This window comes from Leucopleurus acutus, assembly GCF_964270905.1.
Source record: "Leucopleurus acutus genome assembly, chromosome: 3".
NCBI lineage: Eukaryota > Metazoa > Chordata > Mammalia > Artiodactyla > Delphinidae > Leucopleurus > Leucopleurus acutus.
This window is the reverse complement of record NC_139145.1, coordinates 80,939,358-80,963,646: the sequence shown is the minus strand read 5'-3', so window position 1 is coordinate 80,963,646 and position 24,289 is coordinate 80,939,358. Positions and strand designations below refer to the sequence as shown.

The 24,289-nt window shown below is 36.0% G+C and overlaps 1 protein-coding gene across 2 annotated transcripts in view; it reads left to right on the top strand.

Moving 5' to 3' along the window:
- COMMD10 (COMM domain containing 10) overlaps nt 1–22,908 on the top strand; it is a 160,635-nt gene extending 137,727 nt beyond the window's left edge. For both annotated transcript variants that reach the window (XM_082836771.1, XM_082836772.1), the window contains exons 6-7: nt 20,624–20,683; nt 21,405–22,908. In XM_082836771.1, coding sequence (XP_082692897.1) covers nt 20,624–20,683; nt 21,405–21,443 — 99 coding nt within the window. In that variant the 3' untranslated portion in view covers nt 21,444–22,908. The remainder of the gene's footprint in view (nt 1–20,623; nt 20,684–21,404) is intronic.
- The last annotated feature ends 1,381 nt before the right edge of the window (nt 22,909–24,289 follow it).

Genomic DNA, 24,289 nt, shown 5'->3' with positions numbered 1-24,289 from the left:
AAACCAATTCCTACTTTAGAGACATCAGTAGCCCATAGAAATTTGTTGCTTTTCTTTTAAAAGTGCACCTGCATCCAAAACTGATTAAAAACCTACTGAAAAAGAAAGCTGCCATAATGAATTATATTTCTCAGTACTACCTAATTTGCCAATATGACTAGTTTTGATTAAAAAGAAGTTGATTATAATGTTCAAAACTGTTTATTGAATAGAAAACCTGGATGCAATCAGAAATCAGAGGTGTACCTATGGAGTTACTGATTCTGAAAATCTTGATGTGACAATTGCTGTTTCCTTTTAAGGTTTTACTGATCTTGCTAGGGTAATACTAAGTAGCTCTTCTACAGGCATTGGGAGGATTTTCTTGTTGGGGTGGGGAGATGGTGATGCTTTTATTTTATATTTATTTTTTTAGTAAGGTTAGAGTGATGTTACAGTGTATTCTTTTTTTCTTTTTTTTTTTTTTGCATTATGCGGGCCTCTCACTCTTGTGGCCTCTCCCGTTGCGGAGCACAGGCTCCGGACGCGCAGGCTCAGCGGCCATGGCTCACGGGCCCAGCCACTCCGTGGCATGTGGGATCTTCCCAGACCGGGGCACGAACCCGTGTCCCCTGCATCGGCAGGCGGACTCTCAACCACTGCGCCACCAGGGAAGCCCTACAGTGTATTCTTATATTTTAGTAAAACTCTTTTGTCAAATTGATCAGTATAACCTGTAGCTGGGTATTTCTAAAAATACGTTATCATGACCAAAAGTTTTCATTTCATTGCATTTATTTGACATCTTTCTGGTTATTATTGACCAAAACACCTGACTCTTGCCTCTTCTTCTCTTCTTTCTGTGTATCCTTTTCTCATTTTTATTTTGCAGCCTTTTGTATATGTCCATATCTCTGGCTTCTTCATTCCTATCAACCAGCACTAATTTTTTAGTGCCTGACTTTTATCTTCACTTATCAACTAAAATTGTCCCTGTTTATGGTTTACCAACAGGCTCAATTTTCCTGTTCTGCATCTTCTTGATCTCTCATCAACCTTTGGTATTACTGGCTAGCCATTCTTAGTGTTTTGACTTCAGAAATATTTTTTTCCTTAGTTTTATAACAATTTTAGGTAACATTTATTGAGCACTTAATTTGTGTCATTCACTATGCCAAGCACTTTTCATGTCATATGATCTTTACTACAATCCTGAGATTAGTTACTATTATTATTCCCATTCACAGAAAAGGAAAGTGAGGAACTGGGAGATGAATTACTTTGTGTGAAGCCACACAACTATTAAGTGATGGAACGAGGATTGAAACACAGGCAGTCTGACTCAAGAACTGGTACTTTCAACTTCTAGACGCTACATCGCTTTTCTAATCAGTGTTTTCTCTCATCTTTTTCAGTTTGAGTCTAGGTTTTTATGTTTTCATTTGGCCCACTCTTACCTAAATATTATGTTAAACATTTCTGTATTCCTCAAAACTGTCCAAGTATCAGTCAGTACTTTTCAACCCACTAGGAGTTTAATACATGTTATGGACAAATTTCTTTTTGTTGTCCTTTGAAATGAAATTTAAGGAGAGCAAATCATTATAAGGTTCAAAGTTAGACCTAAAAGGATGTAGAAGTAACCTACATAGGTGTTTTTATCTTATCCATAATTCTTCAGTTTCCTAATTGCCAATACTATAACAAGACATTATTATGCTTGGATTTCATCATTAACAATTAAGATATGCTTTTCTTAGAGTTTAAGACTGAATTTAAGGCCAGTTTTTTCCATGTTAATTATTTGAAAATGTGTAACTCTACTCATTATAAAACGGATTATTGTCTAAGTATTGGTTGTCAGGTCCTAGTCTATGCATTCCCATGTCTTTTTACTCTAATAACTAAGCTAAAGATAAAATACCTATGAATTTTGTTCTTTACATTTTGTACCAGCAGAATGAAAATAATTTTTTATAACTTCAGTACTCATTTCCAAAATAATTTGAGGTACAAGTTAGGCCCGTTTGTACAATATTTGGCAGTATTTCTATGTCAAATATTTTACAACCTTGCATTTAATATGTCCCATGTATTATCAGGAGCCATTGTTTCCTTTTTAAAAATGAGTATAAAATTAATATACAGTGCTTTGGAAATTATTTCTTTAGTGACTAATAGGAATAGTTCATCTAGCAAAGGAAAAAACTTGAAATAAGTTTTCCTATTTGGTTGTCATGACTAAAAATTTCTCTGCTTTTATAGAAGTTTAGTAATATAAGCAAGTTTTTATTTATACGCACACGTTTTAGAAAGTGAATAGTTGCTATTTTGCTCTTTGAGGACTTTTCTTAAAAACGTGTTAAACACAGATGTATTTGACTTGCAGCAAACCATAGTTCCTGAGACGATTAAGAGTTAGAGAGAGCTGGACGTTATCCATAGTGTGAACCTGTACCCTGTTGTTTAAAATGCCAGCTTGAGAGCCTTTAACTCACAGTGCGGCCCCTACATCAAATGAAACTGTTTCAGGTCCAAACCACCTCCTGCCGTTCAGGATCCATCTGGCCCTGCTTTCTCAGGTGTACATTTTCCTTAGATGAATCCTAGTGATTGAAATGCAGGACATGGTGCTGGGGGAAAAGAAGGGTTTTATTTTGCAGATTTATTCAACAATAATTCAGGTCAAATTTTCAGTGTATATTTGAAACCATAATATTGTTTAATATTCTAGTTCCCTTTAGTATTTAAAAAATTACCGCTTAAAGTTCAGCTAGTCAGAATATTCCTTCACTAAAATCTAGCTCTGTCATTTTATAATTCATTCCACAGCACCTCACATCACTGTTACCTCCACCATAGCACTTAGCATGCAGAGATTTGATTTTCTACAACTCTCAGTTTCCTCTCTTATCAGGAGATAAGAGGGCATTAGCTACAGTGCCATGTAAAAGACAAATCAAGGTTTAATTTGAAAACAGAAGCCTGCAGTTTTGAGGCCCACCTGTTGACATAACAGAGACAGCATTGTGATCTCCTTTCTGATTTTTGGATCTGGGCCTTGCATCATACTGCTAATTTCTCACTGGCCTTTCTTAGCATGTTTTTTTTTTTTTTCCTAGTTAGGAGCTTGGTGGAGAGAGAAAAGATTTCTGTTAGATTTTGCACAGTGTCTTCAGTTCCTTGAAAGATGTGTCATCTAAATGCAAAACATGGTCAGTCCTTTTAGTCTAAGACTTGGTTGAATTATTTGCCTTGCCATTGAAAAGAATATTTAGTTCTTTAAAGCAAGTCTGTACTATGTAAATGACACATAGTGCTTACCATACATGAGTTCATGTCCTGAAAATCTAAGATACTATGTTCAGAGTAGCTGGCATTCATTTTGTGTCACATATTCATGAAAAAGAATAGTGAAAATATTTCTGATACTAATATTATGTTTTAATCTCTGGATTAGGTCACCAGTGAAAATGGACCTAATAGACTCATTCTATTAAAGACATTTTATCTACTTCACAAAACAGTAACATACTTTTGCATTATTTGGTAGTCTGAGCACAAAAGACATTACATCCAAAAATAGCTGGAAGATGCAGTTTTAGTGTGAAGCAGTGTCATGTGGGAAAGGAAACCAACCCTCTGCATGCTCTCTGCCTAAAACATAATTCTCTACTTACTGGCTTTTTTTCACTGCCTTGGAAAGTCAGGAGTTTTCATGCAGTTCTAATAGTACTATTGAAATGGACCTTCATTATAGTACAGTTGTCTCTTGCTATCAGCAGGGGATTGGTTCCAGGATTCCTTGCGGCTACCAAAATCTGCGGATGCTCAAATCCAACAGTCTGCCCTCAGTAGATTCCACATCTGTGGTTGGCTGAACCCGCGGATGGGGAACCTGCAGATACGAAACCTTCTGACCGAGAGGGCTGACTGTATATTTATTGAAAAAATCCATGTATAAGTGGACCCGCTTTGTTCAAACCCTAGTCATTGAAGGGTCAACTACTGTATTAATGTATGTAAATGTATATGGAAAGGCCCTCTCTGACAACCCATAGGTATGAAAATACTTAGCTTTCAGAATCGTAACCCACATTTAGCTTAGATCTAAAGGATGTTACATCTTTTCTGGAAAGTAATTTATTTAGACAACATTTATATAACTCTTTGTATTTAATTATTAATCTACTACTTGCTCATTTAAAATGTTACATTTAAGAGAGATTTTGGTTTTGGTTTTCCCTGCTCAGTATTTTCCATGTGGCTTTATTTTCCACTAGATTTGAAAAGCCAAAAAAGATTCTATTCAATTTAGTAAGCATTTATTAAATATTTGTTATGTTCAAGACCCTGGGCTAGGTGCATGTGGAGCGTAAGCAATGGTGACTATGATGATGATGACAAGGATTGTAAACACTTGCAATCATTGATTACTTACTGAATACCAGGTCAGGCAGCTGGCCTAAATGCTTCTACACATAATACCTATTTAATCCTTCTGTCCCTGTCAGGTAGGTGCTATTATTATCCCCATGTTACAAATGAGGAAACTGAGGCATAGAACATTTCATAATTTGTTCAAGACAGTGACTTGTGAAGATGGGTTTAAAACACAAGCAGTTTGACACTCAAGATCCTACCATAAAGGAGCTTGCGTCCTACTAGAAAAGTGATGGTATATTCACAAGGAAAATGCAGTACAAGGTAGAATATGTTAGATGCTGCACTACTAGCTGAAGTGTGGAAGATATTGGAGCTCAGAAGGAGACATGCATTTCTTTGGGGAGATGGGGGAAGGCCTCATGGAAGAGGTGCCTCAGCGGGGTTTTGCCATGTGTAGGTTAGAAGAGTACATTCCCATTGAAAGGGGAAGTGGGAATAAAGGCATTGTTTTGAGAAAATACAGAAGTGTTCAAGGGTAGTAATAAGCAAATTTGTATAGCATCCTTGTAGAGGTAGCAGGGAGAAGATAATTCAACTTGCACTGTAGAAGGATTAAAGTGGCAACCTGGGGAATTTAAACTTCTGCCAGTAATGAAGAGTCTTTGGAGGATCTAAACTCTAGAAAAAGAAGTTCATGATCAGAGTTGGATGGACTGAAGGGGGAAGAGAAGAACAGCCATGAGACTTTTTAAAACTTGGGCAGAGAGCATATTTAGTAATTGTGTCAGATATTTGAAATATATTTTACTCTGTAACTAAATGAAAACTAGGATGGTTGAAGTTAATTTGAATACACGGAAAAGAAAGATCTTCGTGCTTACACAGACCCTTAAATATGCATAGGTTTTCATTTAAACTTTAGAATTCAGTTTTCTGGTATTATTACAGATTCAAATGATAGATTATTTTAAAATGGAATTGTTATATTTTCTTTTTTAACTATAGGAGACTGTTTCAATGGAAAGGATTATCCAAGATGGAATCTGGACAAGGTTTAACATCTCTTTCTTATAAAGATGTTATAAAATATTTTATAGATTTTAATGTTTTACATCTAATCTTAGAAGATATCCTCTTAAGCTGAAGTAATAGGTCTGAGTTGATGCAACAGAAATAAATCTGTTGATACCTTCTAAAGAACTCCTCCTATTATGCTTTCATTTAAATCTCTTTCCATAACCTGACAATATGTAAAGTACAACATTAAAGAGAGTTGCACTCAAAACGCAATTTCATCTTTAGTCGTGTGAATGGTTACATGTGAATACCTTACTTCATAGCACTGAAACAGTATTCTCTGAACATAGTATTTCTAGAGGAAAGATTTCCTATCATGGCTGCCAGGGGAAAGCTGATACACTTGGAGAAATTTTGGGCCACTCACCAAACCTGTGATTTCCTAACCCAGTTTGTCAACCAAGTTATACTGAGGTCATTATGCAGGCTGTGATTTCTCCTTAATGATTTTCATATTTTACTTCATAGGTTATGTTGACCTTTGGATTTCAGGCAGTAAATAAAATTTAAAAATCTTAGTTTAAGTTAGAAAAAATTGAGTTATTCTGTACCATATTTTTGTCCAGTATCTTTTTTCAAGCATTTTCATGTTACTTTTTATGATTTTTGTATAATAAAGTGATATATTTTTAGATTTGTCCCTTATCCTTTTCTAAAAACAACTCTAAATATACTGATTCTTTTTGGTTATTTTAGCCTCTTCCTAATGATCACCTCCCTCCCAACTTTCCATGCATGTGCTATGTACTGAGAATGATTTCTAACCATTATTTTGGTTCCTTAGATTGTAAGCCATCTTAGCTTACATACATATAGGTTATTAAAGAAGATAATGGGCTCTCACGTCTTCTGATCTGTGCCTTGCCAGTCTTAGTTTTTATTTTTTATTAGAGGAATAAGGGATAGACATGGGAGAAGTAGTGAATACTCTTTATCCCATTTCTGCATATTCAAATCCCATCTTCAAACACTAGGTCTAATTTTGCCTCTATTACAAATTTGCAATGAAAGTAAAAGAGATATTAGTTGCCATTTTTTCTCTTTCTTTTCAACTTTCTAATCTAAGGTTAATAATTGGAGGGCATTTAAAAAATCATTAATCTTGATGTAGTTAAGAACTATATTTGTACATTTTTAAGTCTTTTGTTTGTTGTTTCTCATTTCCTTCTTTGTATTTTTATTTCTAGTAAATCTTTGTCCTTCTACTGAAGGGAAGGAGACAAGATGAGTGGTGGCAGACTTAACTGTATTCTTTATTTACTCTTTTTTTTTTTTTTTTTTTTTTTTTGTGGTACGCGGGCCTCTCACTGTTGTGGCCTCTCCCGTTGCGGAGCACAGGCTCCGGATGCGCAGGCTCAGCGGCCATGGCTCACGGGCCCAGCCGCTCTGCGGCATGTGGGATCTTCCCGGACCGGGGCACGAACCCGTGTCCCCTGCATCGGCAGGCGGACTCTCAACCACTGCGCCACCAGGGAAGCCCCTATTTACTCTTTTTAAGGACAAAATGTTAACCTGAATTATATCTGGGTATTGGGTTACATGCCTGTCAGCTCTGTTAGTCTCTGTAAATGTTTAATATTTTAAATATTTCATAATTAAAAAGGAAAAGGTAGACTGGGAGAGGTTTATGGAAAGCTTTGACTTCTAGCCAAAAGAGGTAGAACTTCAATTGTTGGTAATGGGGGAGATACTATTTTTAGTAGAAAAGCAACTTGATGAAAGTGGCACTTTAAAAAACTGAATTTGGCATCTGTATTTAGAAGAATCTAGAGAATAATGAGACTGAAGAAAAGAAATTTAAGCGAATTCAGCATTCTAATTTTTGAGGACTTTGTGCTTAGGCCAGGGGGAATAGGAAGGAAAGGGCAAGGGATGCTGCTTTGTTTAATAGTTTTGGTAAGCATTCCCAAATGAAAGTGTAGGTATATTACTAATGCTGCATAATGCATTTCGTGTGCTTGAGAGCCTATCTCAGATCTACTTCCTGCTGCATAAATACAAGTGCTCTTCATGAACTAGGCTAACATTTCAAACCAAGACCAAACTGAGAGCATGACCAGTAATATGGTTCTTACTCCCAAGCCACCCACGTGGAAGATCATTTTTTAAGAAGCGCATCAGTTAGCTCTGTTACCAATAATACTGTTTTCCAATTAGTCTGGGCCATCTAGAAGTAGCCTTTGTCTATTTGGAAGAGGTCTGATTTGCGACATAGTCATTGGCTGCTTCTACAGGTTTCCACAGACTTTTATTTTAAGCCAGTATCTTCATAAATGGCTAAAAGAGAAACCTTTAAACCATTATTTCACCCCACTTAAAATAATATTGCTCCACACAAATACCCTGTATTTTTACAAAATCATTAACTTTTTCCAACTCCGTGACACAACTGAGTAGTTTTTTCACAACTATTTTGGGTAAATCCCACCAACCTTATCAATTTTTCATTTGTTAATAACTCAGATGTGACTTGAAAGTAAAAATTACTTGTAATCACTTTGGGGTTACACAGATTTAACCTGTTCTTAAATTAGGTTGTATTCCAGTCATCTGTGGAATAATCTATGTCTTAATTCCCTGTTACCTTTGTCTGATTTTAAAGCAGCCCTATGTGACCTATGATCAAAAAGTGATGTTTGATGGATACTTTTACCATACTGTCATTTTTTTCCCATCCAGGTTAGGAAATGTATTTGAAATCCTTGTTTATTTTCTAGCACTGTAAAATGCTAGAAATTCTATAAAGCAAGTTCAAAATTATTATTGACTTTTTAGTATGTTATTTAAAGGTTTGTTTCATTAACTTGGCCTAGGTCACAAAGCTCATTAATATTAATGACTAGGCTAGAGAGGCTTGTAGCCTCTCTAATCATCAACAGAAACAAAACGTTAAACCGAATTGTGTCGCTTTATTATGTTATGAATCATTCTAGGCAAAGACCACATACAACAAGCAAGAGCTGAACAGTCCAGTTTTAATGTTTCTGATTCAAACCCTTGGCTTTTTATTTCTCTTCGTAGAGGAACTAGAGTTTTAAAATTGACACGCAAACAATTTTTTTATGGACTTCGTATGAATATATAATTCATTAAAATAAAACACTTGGAGCTAATCATTCAAAAAAGCATTTTTTATTAATAAACTTTAGAAAAAAGATAAAGCTTGGGGAGGGCTTCCCTGGTGGTGCAGTGGTTGAGAGTCCTCCTGCCGATGCAGGGGACACGGGTTCGTGCCCCAGTCCGGGAAGATCCCACATGCCGCGGAGCGGCTGGGCCCGTGAGCCATGGCCGCTGAGCCTGCGCGTCTGGAGCCTGTGCTCCGCGACGGGAGAGGCCACAACAGTGAGAGGCCCGCGTACCGCAAAAAAAAAAAGATAAAGCTTGATTTTTAAAAATACCAATTTTAAAATCACATTTTTTTTCTCTTAAAGAAGTTTGCATGATATAAGGTCTTACTACCGTTTGAAAATGTATATAAATGTGAGCTCCTAAGTGATGTATTCTATTTATTCCAAAGATCTAACAGCCTCTGCAGCTGTCTCTAGGCCTTTCCTATAAAACAGCAGTGCATCAAATGATAGTGAAGAGGGCCTGAAATTTCAACCTTGACATGAGTATTTATGCTGTATTCAAGACAGATGATTTTACTTACTTCCACTTACATATAAACAGCAGGTTCTTTTAAACTGGTAGTAGTGAACATAATGTGGAATATGAATGCTTATTAGGTCACTTTTGTTAAGTAGAACTAATAATTTGAGATGTTTGTGTACAATAGGGGTTGGCAAACTTTTTTTCTGCAAAGGGCCAAATAGTAAATATTTTTTAAAAGCTTCCAGACTGTGCAACTCCACTATTGTAACACAAAAGCAACCACAGACAGTACATAAACAAATGAGTGTGTCTGCGTTCCAGTAAACCTTTATTTATGAACACGGACAGCAAGCCAGGTTTAGCCTGTGGACTGTAGTTCACCAACCCCTGGTCTACATTCATTTGAATTCCTCACTTTCTACTCACCTTTTTAATCTACTGGTATTGGCTTCTCCCTACCAACCCACCAAAAATACTTCTGCCAATGTCAGTAGCATTCTCTTTGTCATCTAAAATAAAAACTTACCAGTCCTTTTCTCAGTTGGTTTTGGGGAGCCTTGACACTTGAATCATACCTTCCTTCTTAAAACTCTTTCTTTAGGGTGTGTGATAGCACTTGTATAGTTTTTATCCAACTTTGCTCAAGGCATTCCTCAGGTTTTGTTTTTGCAAAGCTCCACTTTTTATTATAGCCTATTCCTTAAATATTAGTGTGCATTAGGGATCCATTTAAATTTTATATTGTTTCCAGAATAGGCAAATCTATAGGCACAGAGAGTAGATTGCTGGTTGGGACAAGGAGTTAGGAGGGTTGGTGGATGATAGCTAAAGGGCATACAGTTTCTTTTTGGGGTGATGAAAATGCTCTAAAATTAATTGTGGTGATGGTTGCACAATTCTGTGAATATACTCAAAACCATTGATTATACACTTTAAATGGGTAAATTGTATGGTGTATGATCATCCTCATAAGGCTGTTAAAAAAGTGTAAGTAAGTTAAATTCTCCAATGTCATTATTTTTCCTAAATTAAAAATTAAACCTACGTTCCACCCTTTACTCAAGTACCATAGTACAGACTGAACTATCTCCCAGTGCTGTTCTGAATTCATAGTAGCATGCCCCAGACACTACGTTTTAAATGTAAAATGAAAATCTTATTTGAGCTCCAGATATATTCAGAATTATAGAAAAATATTAACTTGTTAGAACCATTTCTTTGTTAAAATATGCATTATTAGTTCATTTGATGATTCCAAGAGGAATTTGCAAATTATAATCAGGTAATGAGGTTAGCAGGGAACTAACGTGGATGGAAAAAAATGAGCTCAATCTTCATCTGTCACCATTACAAGTTAAAAATTTGTAATGGAACAACATGATTACAAGTTAACAATTTCTTCTAGATGGTTACTGCCTTAAATTAACCCATAATCAAATTAGTATTATAGCTGCCTGTCTTTAGGATTTGGGGTCCACATGTGTTGAGGGTGAAATAGAGAGTTTCCTATTATTATATTGCAGGTTAACAGTGGATTTTCAGATGGCGCTTACATGATAAATTCAGTGCCCTCCAGAACATGGAGCAAATATTGAACTTACCATTTTTATTTTTCAGAAACAGAGCTTCCAGTTAGCTGTTAAGAAGTGTAAATTGTAACGAAATTGTGAAATTAATACTCATTTAGGTGCACATATTCATTCTCTTTTCCTTGCAGACTGACCTGACAGCACAATATGGAAAAAAATTAAACCGACTTATGTTTTTAATTGTTTTTTTCTCAACACTGCGAATTACATTAGGTTGTTTAGTTTAGGATGCAAAGTACATAGTAGCTCTTGAAAGTACACACACACCATCCAAATTTCTATGAATTTACTATGAGTACAGTAATGTGATTTTATGAACAAAGGAGAAACCCAAACTTGGACACTGAGCTCATAGTCTTTAAAACTACGTATTGAAAACATAGTATGATTTCAATTTGATATCTGTAGTTTACCCGGAATCCTTCAACTAGGATACTAATACATGTTTTGAGAAGTTAAGTAATGCAGCTATTCCTAAATCTGTAATGATAATGCTTCAGTAATCAGATAAGTATTTATAATTAGAATAAAGTATAATTTTCAGAAAAAGATAGCATCACTTATAATATTTATACAGGAAAAAACTCCATTTTTTTGCTGTCAGTGCTCTTCTTAACATAATTTCTTACTATATTTAAGGAGCTTCATGTAATCATATTCAAAACCTCTTATCTTGCTGATTATATTCAGCAACCATAGCTAAATATTTCAATACCAAAGCTGAAAATCGTAATGACATATCAGCATACACATAATAAATTAGAGTTAATGAATACTATAGAAGGTGCATTTTGATTGGCTCCAAGTTTGCGATCTGCTCATGCATAGCACACTGTTAATTTTTAAAAGGACAGAAAATATGGTGATGATACGACTGCCAAGCATATTGTTTTGTCTACGCAAGAATAAAGTAATATTTTAGCCAGAATGAAAAGAGCGTACACAGATAACGGAGTAAATGTTCTAACAGCTGAAGTATATATCCCAGATTAAACATTTAGTGGCAATATTTCATACACACTTTTACACAATTTTTATATTGAATAAAGATTTCTGGCCAAAAGTGGTTTATTGTTACGTTGACAGCCACAACTGCTGTATTTTTAGCTAAGTATGTACAAAACCTCGAGTCTTCAGCTTTCACCAGTTTGAGACAGGCACCTTCAAGTATGAGAAGCCATTTTTCAAGCTAACTAGAGAATCAATACTTAGAGTTTAATTTTTGTCCTATTTAGCCTACATATTTACTGAGTAAGCAAGAGTTATAAGACCTGTCTGCTGTCAGCATTGGGGAAAATGCAATAGAATACTTTGAAAACATTGTCATCAGGCAAAATCCATTTATTCTGATACTTTCCATATATAATATTTTTTAATATTTTTCCCCCAGTGGGGTGAGAGGGAACATATTTAAATTTAATTCTTAAAATTAAGCTCAATAACCATATATTGTTATTAAGTACTATGATCAAGTACCATACTAGGCTATTAGACTACAATAAAGAAAATAAAGGCTAGCCCCTCCCTTAAAGAGCCTACCATCAGTGGAACAAATGTAAGTAATTCCATACAGTATAATAGGGAAAGGCAAAGATAGAGGTATGCATAGGGTGCCGCAGTGTCAACTGAGCTGAGTATTAAAGGATCTAGCCAAATGAAATAGCTGGTATATGCGCATGTGTGTATGTCCATGCACACACAGGAGCAGTTGGGAGCATTACTGGGAGAAGACAGGGAACAGCGTGAACAAAGACCTGAAGTATGCAGAATGCTACTGGTACTGCTGGTGCATGCAGCACATTAGGAGGGTATTAGGAGATGGGGCCATAGGTGGAGTCATGGGCCAGGTTTTGGAAGTCTTGAGTGCCATGTTAATGAGCTAGAAATTTGCTTTTGCTGTTTATGTACTGCCTGTATTCTTAAACAGATAAGCATTTTGTCAAACTATACTTTTCAAAGGTTGAAAAAAGACAAGTTACAATTGGTTGATTTGACCCTGGGGAAATGCCTTTTGTGGCTTGTATTTGTTGCAGTCGTCTTTTTATAACGTCTATCAAACTTTGACATAAGCTCAGGGTTTTCAGTTTGCCCACTGCCCTCCTCAAACAGCAGGGCCAATGCCTGTGAGGTTTTGGAGCCTGCTAGGCTAGACAATGTTTTAATGAAGAGCTTCTGGAATCATAGGACTTGAGGGAGCAACAGAAATCAGCTCCATATTCAGGTGAAAGTAGTGATTTTCTTGCTCCGTTTCTCTGTATGATGTAGTATATTCATTGGGCTAACAATTTTGTTTATATAATTGGAATTAGAATTTTAAACATGGCAATTGTATTGTGTTAACTTTTGTGAAATTTTCACAGTAGCTTTTTTTAAAAAAAAAATAATGTAACTGAGACAAAGAGAGTTGCTTATACTTTTTTCTGAAAATTTTTGAGAAATTTAAGACCTTCACCTGACATTTTACATCTCTTACTTGGCATCTCATCAGCCATATTTATCAAACTATTTACCCTCAGCAAAGCTTTTATGTATTTCTGTGTATAATGAGTTAGAGAAGGGAAGCAATTGTGCAAATTCATGGGAAGAATTTTTTTTCTATAAATTAGCTTGATATGCAGGTGAAAGTGTTGTTTTATCTTGAGTTACCATAATAATGCAGTAGAAAGAACAATGACTAGTTCCACTGCTGTATACTTTATATGAGTTAGTTCATCTTTTTAAGACTAGTTTTCTCATCGGTTAAGTAAGACGGTTGAACTTTGTTATTCCTAAAGCTCTTTCTTACTGGCATTTTTTGGTCCTCTAACTCCCTCAGTTCCCCAATTTACTTTGCTTATAGAGGTGTGCCTTTCAACATCCTTGAGTCATAGAATTGAAAAGGACCTTGGGAGATTGTGTAGTCCAACCGCCGTGCAGAAAAATGGAAATTTGCTCTTTCCCTCTACCTAGAATGTTTTGCTTCCACCTTCTCAAGCTAGCATCCTCTGAATCGGAGCTGGTTGTAACCCCTTTTGTTGCTAGGATTAATTCCATTGATCTGACAATGAGCAGAGAATCCCTTCTTTCTCACTGTTCCATGTACATTCTTCTTATAGTTGGAAGCTTAGCTGTAAAGGGCAACCTGCCTACCTAGAAAAGGATCTTTCTTTGGTCAAGAGTATATGGCTTATTCATCTCTGTATCAGTACCGTTTAGATGTTTATTGAATAACTGTGTATTATTGGGTGGCAGAAATGGTTCATGTTCATGTACATGAGTAGAGTTTCACTAACTATTCAATAATAGCGAAGATAGTCAACAAATAATAATAGAAATACTGGAATATTTTTACAGTGATCTGCAACTGTATATAGGTACAGTTGTAGATAATACAATTTTTAGATGTATTTATTTAATAAATGGTACCTAATGATTTGTTTTATAAACCCATTCAGTAGAACTTGAAATATTAATTAAATATTATAGCTATCCATCATTTCTGTAAGTGAAAAGGAGAAAACTTCCTCTCTAAGTCCCTAGCAAATTATTTTTAGATTTAACCAGGACAAGAGATTAGTAGTTTTTCTTTTACTGGAATCCTCTACTCCTGATTTTCTAGATGAAAAGATAATTGTATGATTTCTAATTCTAATATCCTACTTAATTTTAAAAGCTAAGCAATGTAAAGTTGGTTTAATTCTTATCTATTTATATCTGTTATTTAGAGGTTATTTCTGCTTAGATAATTTGTGATGAGGTTAATACATTTCTCTCTTGGAAAATGTATGTGTTCCTAATTTCTAACTAATGGGAAAGCAGACGATCTTTTTACTGTCAGCTTTCATCAAGTTAGACCTCTCTGAAGACCTTACTAAATTCTATTTCCATGGGAATTTTGCTAATGGGTATGTGCAACATTATCCAGGTGCTTGCAGACAGGATTACAAATTAAAAATAAAAGAAATGGGTGAACAAATACATCTTTCTTCTCTTTTAAGAAATTGGCAGAATGATACTCTTTGCACTTTCATTTTCACTTGGCAGTGTTTTCAGATAGGGTGCAGGAAGTCTGCATGGTATTAATGCATGAGACCAGCTTAGACAACGTAAGTAATGAATTTCCTAAATGGGTTCTTGGTTGCAATCTTATATGTATAAAGCAGAAGAAAGAGAGTAAATCTTCTAGTCTGTGTATATTTAGTTAACAATATTAGTGAGTTTAATGGGTCTTACTGGAAAATGGAACGTTGAAGGCAAGCCACATAGTTTTATTGCCTGTGTGCCAACTTACTAAATTATTTTGATTCATGTCATAAATGCCATATATTTCCACATACCATGCAGAAAACATTTGTGGACTTGGTGATACTCATCATTTATGAAACACCTACCTACCTTAAATATTGGAGTTCCGAAGGGTTCTGTCTCAGGCTGCCCTCTCTTCTCATACTGCATTCTTCTCCTGGGCAGTCTCATTCAGTTTTAAATAGCAATATATCAGTAACTCCCAAATGTATATCTCTTCTCTAATTTCCTTTTCTGTCTTTCCAGACTTATTTCAGATATTTTCAGGGAAATATCACAGACATATCAAGCTAATTGTGTCTGAAACTGCACTTTTGATTCTCTTTCTTCGCATCTACTCCTCTAGTTTCCTATCTCAGTTGCATCCATCAGTTTCTCTTGCCGGAAACTCGAGAGTCATTCTTGACTCCACCTATTCCTTCACCTCCTCCCCCAGCTCAAATCTTTCACTAAATGCTATCTCTTCTACCTCTTAAACCATTTTTCAAGTTTTTTTCACTTTTCTCTATCACTGTTGCCATCACATTAGATCAGGTCACTATCTTTTGCCTAGACGAATGCAATATAGCCTCCTAACTGGTTTCTCCACATCTAGTTTGTCCAGCTCTAATCCATTTACAAATAAAACCGAAAGTGACTCGTTAATATGTAAATACAATTACATCATTCTTAAAATTCTCCAGTGGCTTTCCGTTGCTCTTAAAGATCTTCTCTCTGTCCCAGAAGAGATGATGGGGCCTATTGTTAGTTTGCTGGGACTGCCATAACTGTACCACAGACTGGATGGCTTAAATGACAGAAATTTATTTCCTCACAGTTCTGGAGGCTAGAAGTTTGAGATCAAGGTGTCATCAGGATTGGTTTCTTCTAAGGCCTCGCTCCTTGGCTTGTAGATGGCCATCTTCCTCCAGTGTCTTCACACAATCGTTCCTTTGTGTGTGTCTGTGTCCTAATCTCTTCTTATAAGGACAGTAGTCATATTGGATTAGGGTCCACCCACATGGGTTTGTCTTTTTATTGTTGAATTATAGGAGTTCTTTATATATTCTGGGTGCTATACTCTTATTAGATAATGATTCACAAATATTTTCTCCTATTCTGTGGGGTTTTTTTACTCCTTTACTTCTTGTAAATCTTAACTCAAATGTTATCAGCTCAGTGAGACCCTTTTTGACCATCTAACCTTGAATCTCCACCTACCTACCCCCAAACACACATTCCCTCTCCCTGCTTTATTTTTCTTCCTAGCATTTATCACCAACAAACATTTCTATATGTATGTTGTGAACTATGATGATGATTTTATTATTATTGTTATTATTGTCTTTATTACATTTCTTGTTTATTGTCTGTTTTCTTCAACTAGAATATGGGGGATTTTGATTTCTATTGCTCATTGCTCTTTGCGTAGCACCCAGAACAGGCCTGTAGGCCTTTAATAAGAGTTTATTGAGGGCTTCCCTGGTGGCGCAGTGGTTGGGAGTCCGCCTGCCGATGCAGGGGACACGGGTTCGTACCCCGGTCCGGGAAGATCCCGCGTGCCGCGGAGCGGCTGGGCCCGTGAGCCGTGGCCGCTGAGCCTGCGCGTCCGGAGCCTGTGCCCCGCAACGGGAGAGGCCACAACAGTGAGAGGCCCGCGTACCGCAAAAAAAAAAAAAAAAAGTTTATTGGATAAAAAGGAATGAATTTAACACATAACAGTGCCGGGTTTTTTTTTTAATTGGGGAAATATAGCACACATACAGAAAAAGAGCACAGTAATTTGTCAAAAAAAAAAAGAACACCCTTTTACCTACCACCAAGATCAAGAAATAAGTTATTGCCTAATTTATAATAACAGTCAATAATAAGAAGAAATCACAAGCCTCTCTTATGCCTCCTCCCAATTACTGCCTCCTTTCTGCAGTCACCCGGAGGTGATCAGTATTTTGGTATTTCTGGTAATATTTTTGTTGCTTTACTTTATACTTTTACCACCTAAGCATTTGTCTCTAAAACCTTTTCTGTTATTTTTTTAAATATTCATATGCATGCAGTTAATCATACATGTTCTTCTGTGCCCCCCGCCCCGATGTTCAACTTTATTTTGTTAGTCATGCATGATACTGTATTTGGCTGTAGTTTATTTTCATGTCTGTATAACATTCCATTGTATTACTATACTACAACTTACTTACATATTCTTCTGTTGAAAGAAATTTTGGTTACTTCCATTTTTAGCTCTTTTGAATCATAATACTATCAATATTCTTGTACCTATGTCATGGTGCCCAAATGTGTACATTTCTACTGAGCTCAATACTAATACCTAGCAGTGAATTTCTGGGTCATAGGGTGTGTATATATTCAGCTTTAGTAAATAATGCCAGACAAGTTTCCAGGGTAGTTAGAAAATTTTCACCCCTTCCAGCATATATTTTCATATGTTTTTGTTTGGACATCCTTTTCTGGGAAGTGCCTGTTCAAGTCTCTTGTTTTTTTTTTTTTTCAAATCAGATCAAGACTGTCAGTCCAGGGTACTCATGGGCAATCTGGATGCACCCCTTTCAGCTGGGGGAACTGCCAGGAACCCTACCAAGAAAGGTAGAAAAGGGCTGTTCCTAATTATTCTCCCCCACCCCCAACCCTTGTGTTCCACCACCAGCCAGGCTTCCAGATCATTCACATTGGCTAGTCCCTTTTAACAATCGAATCTGGCATCTGAGGGTCTCCTGATGGTGTCCTCCTTCTCCCCAGCCAAATGCTACCACCCAGGTGGCTTTTTTATTATTATTATTGAGATATAATTGACATAAAATGGTATTAGTTTTAGGTGTACAACATAATGATTTGAACCTTTCCATACATTTTCTGAAGAGTAAACAATGAAGTTTAAAGAGTTGATTCTCATTTGATAAGCAGATTTGTCACTTTCTGGTTATATTCTCAAGGAAAGCTAAGAGTGTGCTTTCCTTCCAAAAATGCTGGAGTCCCAGGGGAGATTTTGATCAGGTCTACTCCCAATATTTATGGGACCTGAAGAAAGAGTAAAAATGGAGGCCATCATCCATTCTAAATTTAAAGTCATAAATAAAGTTACCAAACTGTTAAATGAAATGTGAACTGTACTTTTTTCTTGATAAGGTACTTTTGTACAATGTCCTGGAAGGCCAGATTTGAATTTAAGATTCTTAGACTCTGTGGGGTTGCATGTCAGAACATGACAATGTGGGAAGTTGTCCCCTGGCCAGCACCCCCCCTTTCCTTTTTTTTTTTTGCAGTATACGGGCCGTTCACTGTTGTGGCCTTTCCCGCTGCGGAGCACAGGCTCCGGACGCGCAGGCTCAGCAGCCATGGCTCACGGGCCCAGCCACTCTGTGGCATGTGGGATCCTCCCAGACCGGGGCACAAACCCGCGTCCCCTGCATCGGCAGACGGACTCTCAACCACTGCACCACCAGGGAAGCCCCCCGCCTTTCCTTTTTATCCTACACATCTAAGTTCCATCCTTACTTCCCTAAACCTAAAAAACAACTGCCACTGGCCACCCCTTAGGTAAACACAGATTCTCAAAATTTGGGATAATCTCTCTACACATAGACATGAAACACTTAAAACCACTCCCATACTCTTCCATATTCTCATGGTCTTCTCTAAGTCATTGTGAGTTGAATGGGAAATGATAATGATAATAGCTACCCGTTATTATGTCAAGCATAAGAAATTTTATATCAGGTATCAGTTTTTTTCCTTCGTGGGGCTAAGTATTTCAGTAAAGTAAGACTAAATTTAGTTGACCTTTGAACAACACAGGTTTGAACTGCACAGGTCAATTTATACTTGGATTTTTGTCAATAAATACTGTGGCCCTACTTCATCCACGGTTGTTTGAATCTACGGATTCGGAACCACAGATCTGGAGGGGCATTTATGGGACTTCATCCGGAAAATTTAGTATCCACAGCAGGTCCTGGAACCAGTCTCCCGCAGATACTGAGGGATTACTATTATGGATGGATGGATAGGTGTATGTGTGTGTGTGTCTGTGCCTGTGTGTGTAAAATAAACATCCATAGATATGCACACACTCATGCACACACACACATTATTTTAGCTATTGTTATTTTAAGAAGTATTTTTTTAAAGTTACTACCTTCCTTCCCTTTCCTCAGGGTAACATTTTAGAAAACACTACCCTGAAAGAAAGCAAAGCAAAGTACAGGAAACAAGAGCCTAGCTTGGCTGCTACCTCTAGGGGTACATCAGATGAGCTGTTCACATACTGATTCAGTCTTCAGTCTCTCCTAACTTTCGGCTGGGGAGGGGGTGGTAACGAAATGAACTTGCTTTGCTTTTCCCTAGGGTAAACCTAGGTTTATCATTCCCCTTTAACTGCTGGAAGGAAATATAGCACTGCTAGATAATGCCGATTCAGCCTTTGGAGGTTTCAGGATATGTGCCAGTTAACCAACTGATTCTTCTAATATGATTTGAAAAATTCATAGTTCTTTTTTTTATCATTCGTAAAGGATAAGGCTTTAAAGCTGGTATGCTTCTTCATTCATTTTGAAACTTACATGGGTGTATAAGAGAAAACAAAGAAAGGAATTGGAGCCTATGTGCTTAGGCTTCATGGAAAGGGAGGTGCCGTTTCTGAGCAGAGCCCCACTGACTGTCCTAAAATTAGGAGAAAACTCGTTTTGAAAATGTTGGCTTTGTGAATTGAAATGGAAATCATTAAAACAAATAAAACAAAAAAAAGTGAGCATAGACACTGAGAAATAGAATTAATACAGTGTTGGAAATGACCATAGGCAATTAAGTGCATGAATCAATGTCTGTTTGCAACAGTTTTCCACTTCTTCAATTCATGGTGCCTGTTGTATGTCACGTGAGCATGACAGTATGGTCAGAGCCGGTGATACATTCTTGGTATTCTCTCCCCATTAACTTTCACTTCCCAAAGGTACGTTGAGTAAAATAAACATGTTTGAACAATTTTCAGAAACAGTGTTTCCTCAGTTTACAAAATCAACCAAAAGCGGATTGGGGTGGGTTGGGTTAATGTCGCACTTTACTGCAGTATCATGCATACGTACACAATATTACTTAGCATCTGTAGCATCCATAACGATTTCTCTATTGCATTTGAGGTGAAAGGAATGAGCAGGTTTAAGTCCCAGCTTTGAAGCTGTTGTGTTGTTAACTTGTGCTGTGTCTGTACATTACAAAAGGTAACAATCTCAGCATGTTAAGATCATAACTGTTAGATTAATGCTTGGAGGCAGCAGCTGTGCTGATGTGAGGCATTAATGGCTGGATGAGTTCAATCAGATATGCTGCCTCCAGTGTCTTTGTGTAATGGTATTTACTAGATTTCAAATGGACTGCTGAGAAAGATGAAATATAATCTCATGTATTATCTCTGTCTTGAAAAAATACGTAATGAAATTGTTCTCTTGTTGGAATATATTTTATTAACCTCTGTGGAGTCAACTTAAAGAACAGATGCCCCTATAGAGTTGAAACCTTTTGCTAAAGTGGAGTGTTAGTAAATGTATTTTTGAGTTCTTGGAACAGTGGGGTTGAGTAGAGGAGGTAAGTTTGGTTTGTTTGGTTTTTTTAAACCACTCAGAATAATATGGCATATTCTGAGGCTAGCTGGAGAGAAGAAATAAATGCAATGTAAATTGTACACAACTAAACATTTTTCTTTCTTTCTTTTTTCTTTACAGAGCCTGAAGAAAGTTCTTGTGGAATTCAGTCACAAGGAATTGTTTGATTTCTATAACAAGGTCTGTATTTTTTAAATAATTTCTGGTAATGTAGGGTTTTTCACATTGTTTCCTCCACTTTATGAATTCTTATTTTTAAATGCCCATTACAGAGTTGAGTTCTTTAAACTTCCCTTATAAACATCTTATGTTTCACAGTAGGAAGCATTGCCAAGATGAAGAGAATCTGACAAACTAAATCAGGAAGAGAGTGGATATGGTTTTAATTAAAGCAGTAGGATTGTTGTTTTAATGTAAAGCATTAAATAATAAACTGTGTGGTACCTAGCCACACTGGCACTTTAGAGATAGGTAATGTTAAATATTTTAATTTCTGGGCCCAAGGGTAAAGGCAGATACCAGGCCTTTAAAGATTTATCTTTGAGGATATTTCGTGTTTCTTTGTAAATACTGATTTTGTAATCAAGGAAAATGCACTGCCCCCTCTACCACCCTCCCCCCTTTAGAAATCTAAAATGAAAGAGCTGGGTGCATTTTAAACAGTACTATTTAGAAATCCTCTTTTACAAATTTGAAAACAGATAGCAAGCTTGAATTCTAATATCCACATAAAAAGAAAAATTTTCTAAGTGGTATATTTATTGCTTATGTGAGTACATTTAAAATACATAGTTACCAGTTACATTCTTTTCTTTCATTTGCATGTTTCTAAACAACACTTCATATGAATTTCTCTCCCTTCACCAACTTTCTCTGTTTTTTTTTTTGTCTTTGTAAATAGCTAGAGACCATACAAGCACAGCTGGATTCCCTTACATGATGTTCTCAAAGACTGGTTTCTCTATCACACTCCTGCCACCTCATTGTTTTGCATTGAAGATAAACTGCCAGGTTGTGTTTTCTGAAGGATTCATTAGCTTTCTTCATGTAAATTATACGGTTTATTGCTTCTTATACAATAAGAGCCAAGGAAGATCATTGTTTTGAGTACTGGAGTTCTAATATGCATTCTCCAGTTCTGTGAGCCAACAGCAAGCAATTGTTAAGAACATTTTTGTTTTAAGGGGAACAAAAGTGAATATCATATTGTTTTTACTGTCCTATTTTTGCTTTATTGCCTGACCTGTTTATTTTTTACTTCTTGATGATACTTCTATGTATCAAGAAGGGTCCATGGATACAAAGTGTAATATGTACCTTAGAACACAGAACTTCTTTAATTACATTAATAAAAATAAGAAAGTAGCCACAGTCAATTAAATACATTATGGCATTTGTTTCCTTTAGTATAATGAGTGTATTTTGCTTGGGAAATAATATAGGAAAGAAATTTTAAATAGAGCTAGTACTAGTACATCAGCCAACTCCAGTATGAGCATCTCTGTGCACTTTCATTTTTTCTCTGAGTTTAATGATTTAATAACAGTTCAGGTTTTTGTATACTTTTTTTTGTACTGAAAATTAATAATGATTCATTTCAAGGTGTGGGAGACAGATTCAGATCATGAATAAAAATAGTTGTAATGAGTGCTAAAGGATTATCCTTAAAATTTTAAAACAGAATGTAAAACAAATTTTATGTTCTCTTTTTGTAAATATGTTAATTTCAGCCAAGAAGATTTTTATGTCTTAGAATTAGTTGAACTGAAGTGCACAGTATTTTATGCTATGGATCTATATAAATGGGAGTATGGTTGCCTACAGAAAATAATAGCAGTTGAATTTTTATGAACGAAATGTCTGCACTATATTATTTCCAGTGAGAAAGACAGAGTGAGGGAGGAAAGGAGAGAAAGGGAGAGGGGAGGGGGGGAGAAAATGAGAGAGAACAGAGAGAGACAAAGAGAGATTCAAATATGACTTCACATGAAAGAATTTGATTTCAGAAATAACCTATAGTTAAACAGAACCACTGGATTTAAATCACATTCTTTATATGAGGTATCTGAGTAATATGAATGTTAAATGTCTCCCAAATAAATGTTTAGTATATGGAATTTATGCCCTTACTTATTTATATGTGTGCTTTTATGTTGTTGCTTAGAAGGATTAGGTGTTTGAATTATTTCAGAATGTAAGTATTATAGTGGCTGTCCATACTTGGTTGATTTGAAAAGTTTTTAAACTCAAACTTCCATTGATAGAATATCTAGAAGACGTGTTTATAGTATAATGGGATTTGTTTCCATATGTAGCTTGTGGGATCTATCTTATATTTTTACGCTCTGTTCTGCTGGTCCCCAGAGGAAAGTACCTGACTACTGTAAACATTTTGGTAAATATTCTTTCAGACTTCTTATCTACAAATAAACATACATCATTTCAAGTTGAATTTGTTGGGCCTTCCCAACAGTGACCATATGAATAGGTAGAAGTTTTCATTGGTTTGATGCCAACTTAACTCCCAGTGTACGTATCTAAGTTAAATGTGACACTTCATAATGAAATTTCCTATTTGTAGCTTAAAATAGTGGTAAATAGTTTTCTCTCCATCAGTCTAGTTCAGGAAAGTCTGACCAAAGGCACTGAAGGAAGGACAAGTAAGTAGTAGGTCTAATTCTAACTAAGAACATAATTATTCCTGAAATATATTTAATTCCAGATAATTTTATTTCTTAAGCTACCACCATTGTTATGATACACAAGTAAAAGAAGATATAATTCCCAAAGATTATTAAGGTGTGTGTTACATTTTCATAGAAATAAGGTGGGTGGAGCCATAAGGGGGAACTGAAACCTACTGTCTTAGCAAATAAACATGTTTTGTATGAGTGCTTGTCATGAGGATTGAATAAAAATATAAATTACTTGTTAGAAAGGAGTACTACAAATAATATTTGCAATTCTCCAATTATTAAATATGATTATTTTTAAGTAGGAAACACCAAAAAAATCATAAAGGAGTAACCTAAAGTCATAGACTCTCAACATCCAGAAACAGCCGTTAATGACATTTTGGTAGATTTTATTGAAGGTTTTTTTGTTTTTTTTCCTATTCATATATCTTTCTCTACTATCTTTAAGTAGTCCTTCATTTGAATGAGTTACACTTTATTTATTCAATCTGTTGTTGGACATTTAGACTATTTCCAGTTTTTTAAAATACTAAAGAACTCAACTGGTAAAGATCATTATAAATAAACCCTAAACCACATTTCTCATTACTTTATTAATATAGGTTCCCAGAAGTAGGATTATTATGCCAAAAGTATGAAGATTTATTTTCTGTTTTTACTTTTTTTTTTTTTTTTTGCGGTACGCGGGCCTCTCACTGCTGTGACCTCTCCCGTTGCAGAGCGCAGGCTCAGCGGCCATGGCTCACGGGCCTGGCCGCTCCACGGCATGTGGGATCTTCCCAGACCGGGGCACGAACCCGTGTCCCTTGCATCGGCAGGCAGACTCTCAACCACTGCACCACCAGGGAAGCCCTCTGTTTTTACTTTTAATGGGATTTTATTATAAATATAAAATTGCCTATATTTTTTAAAAAGTGTCTTTTAAAAAGTCTATTTTGCTCTCTTACTCCCTAGAAATACCTCCCTAACTAGTTAGAAACATTTGGTTTATATCTTTTCAGATATCTCATGTAAATTCAAACACACACACACACACCCCTCTTTGTATATGTTTTTATTTATTTACATTTATTTTTTGTTTTGGTTGCAC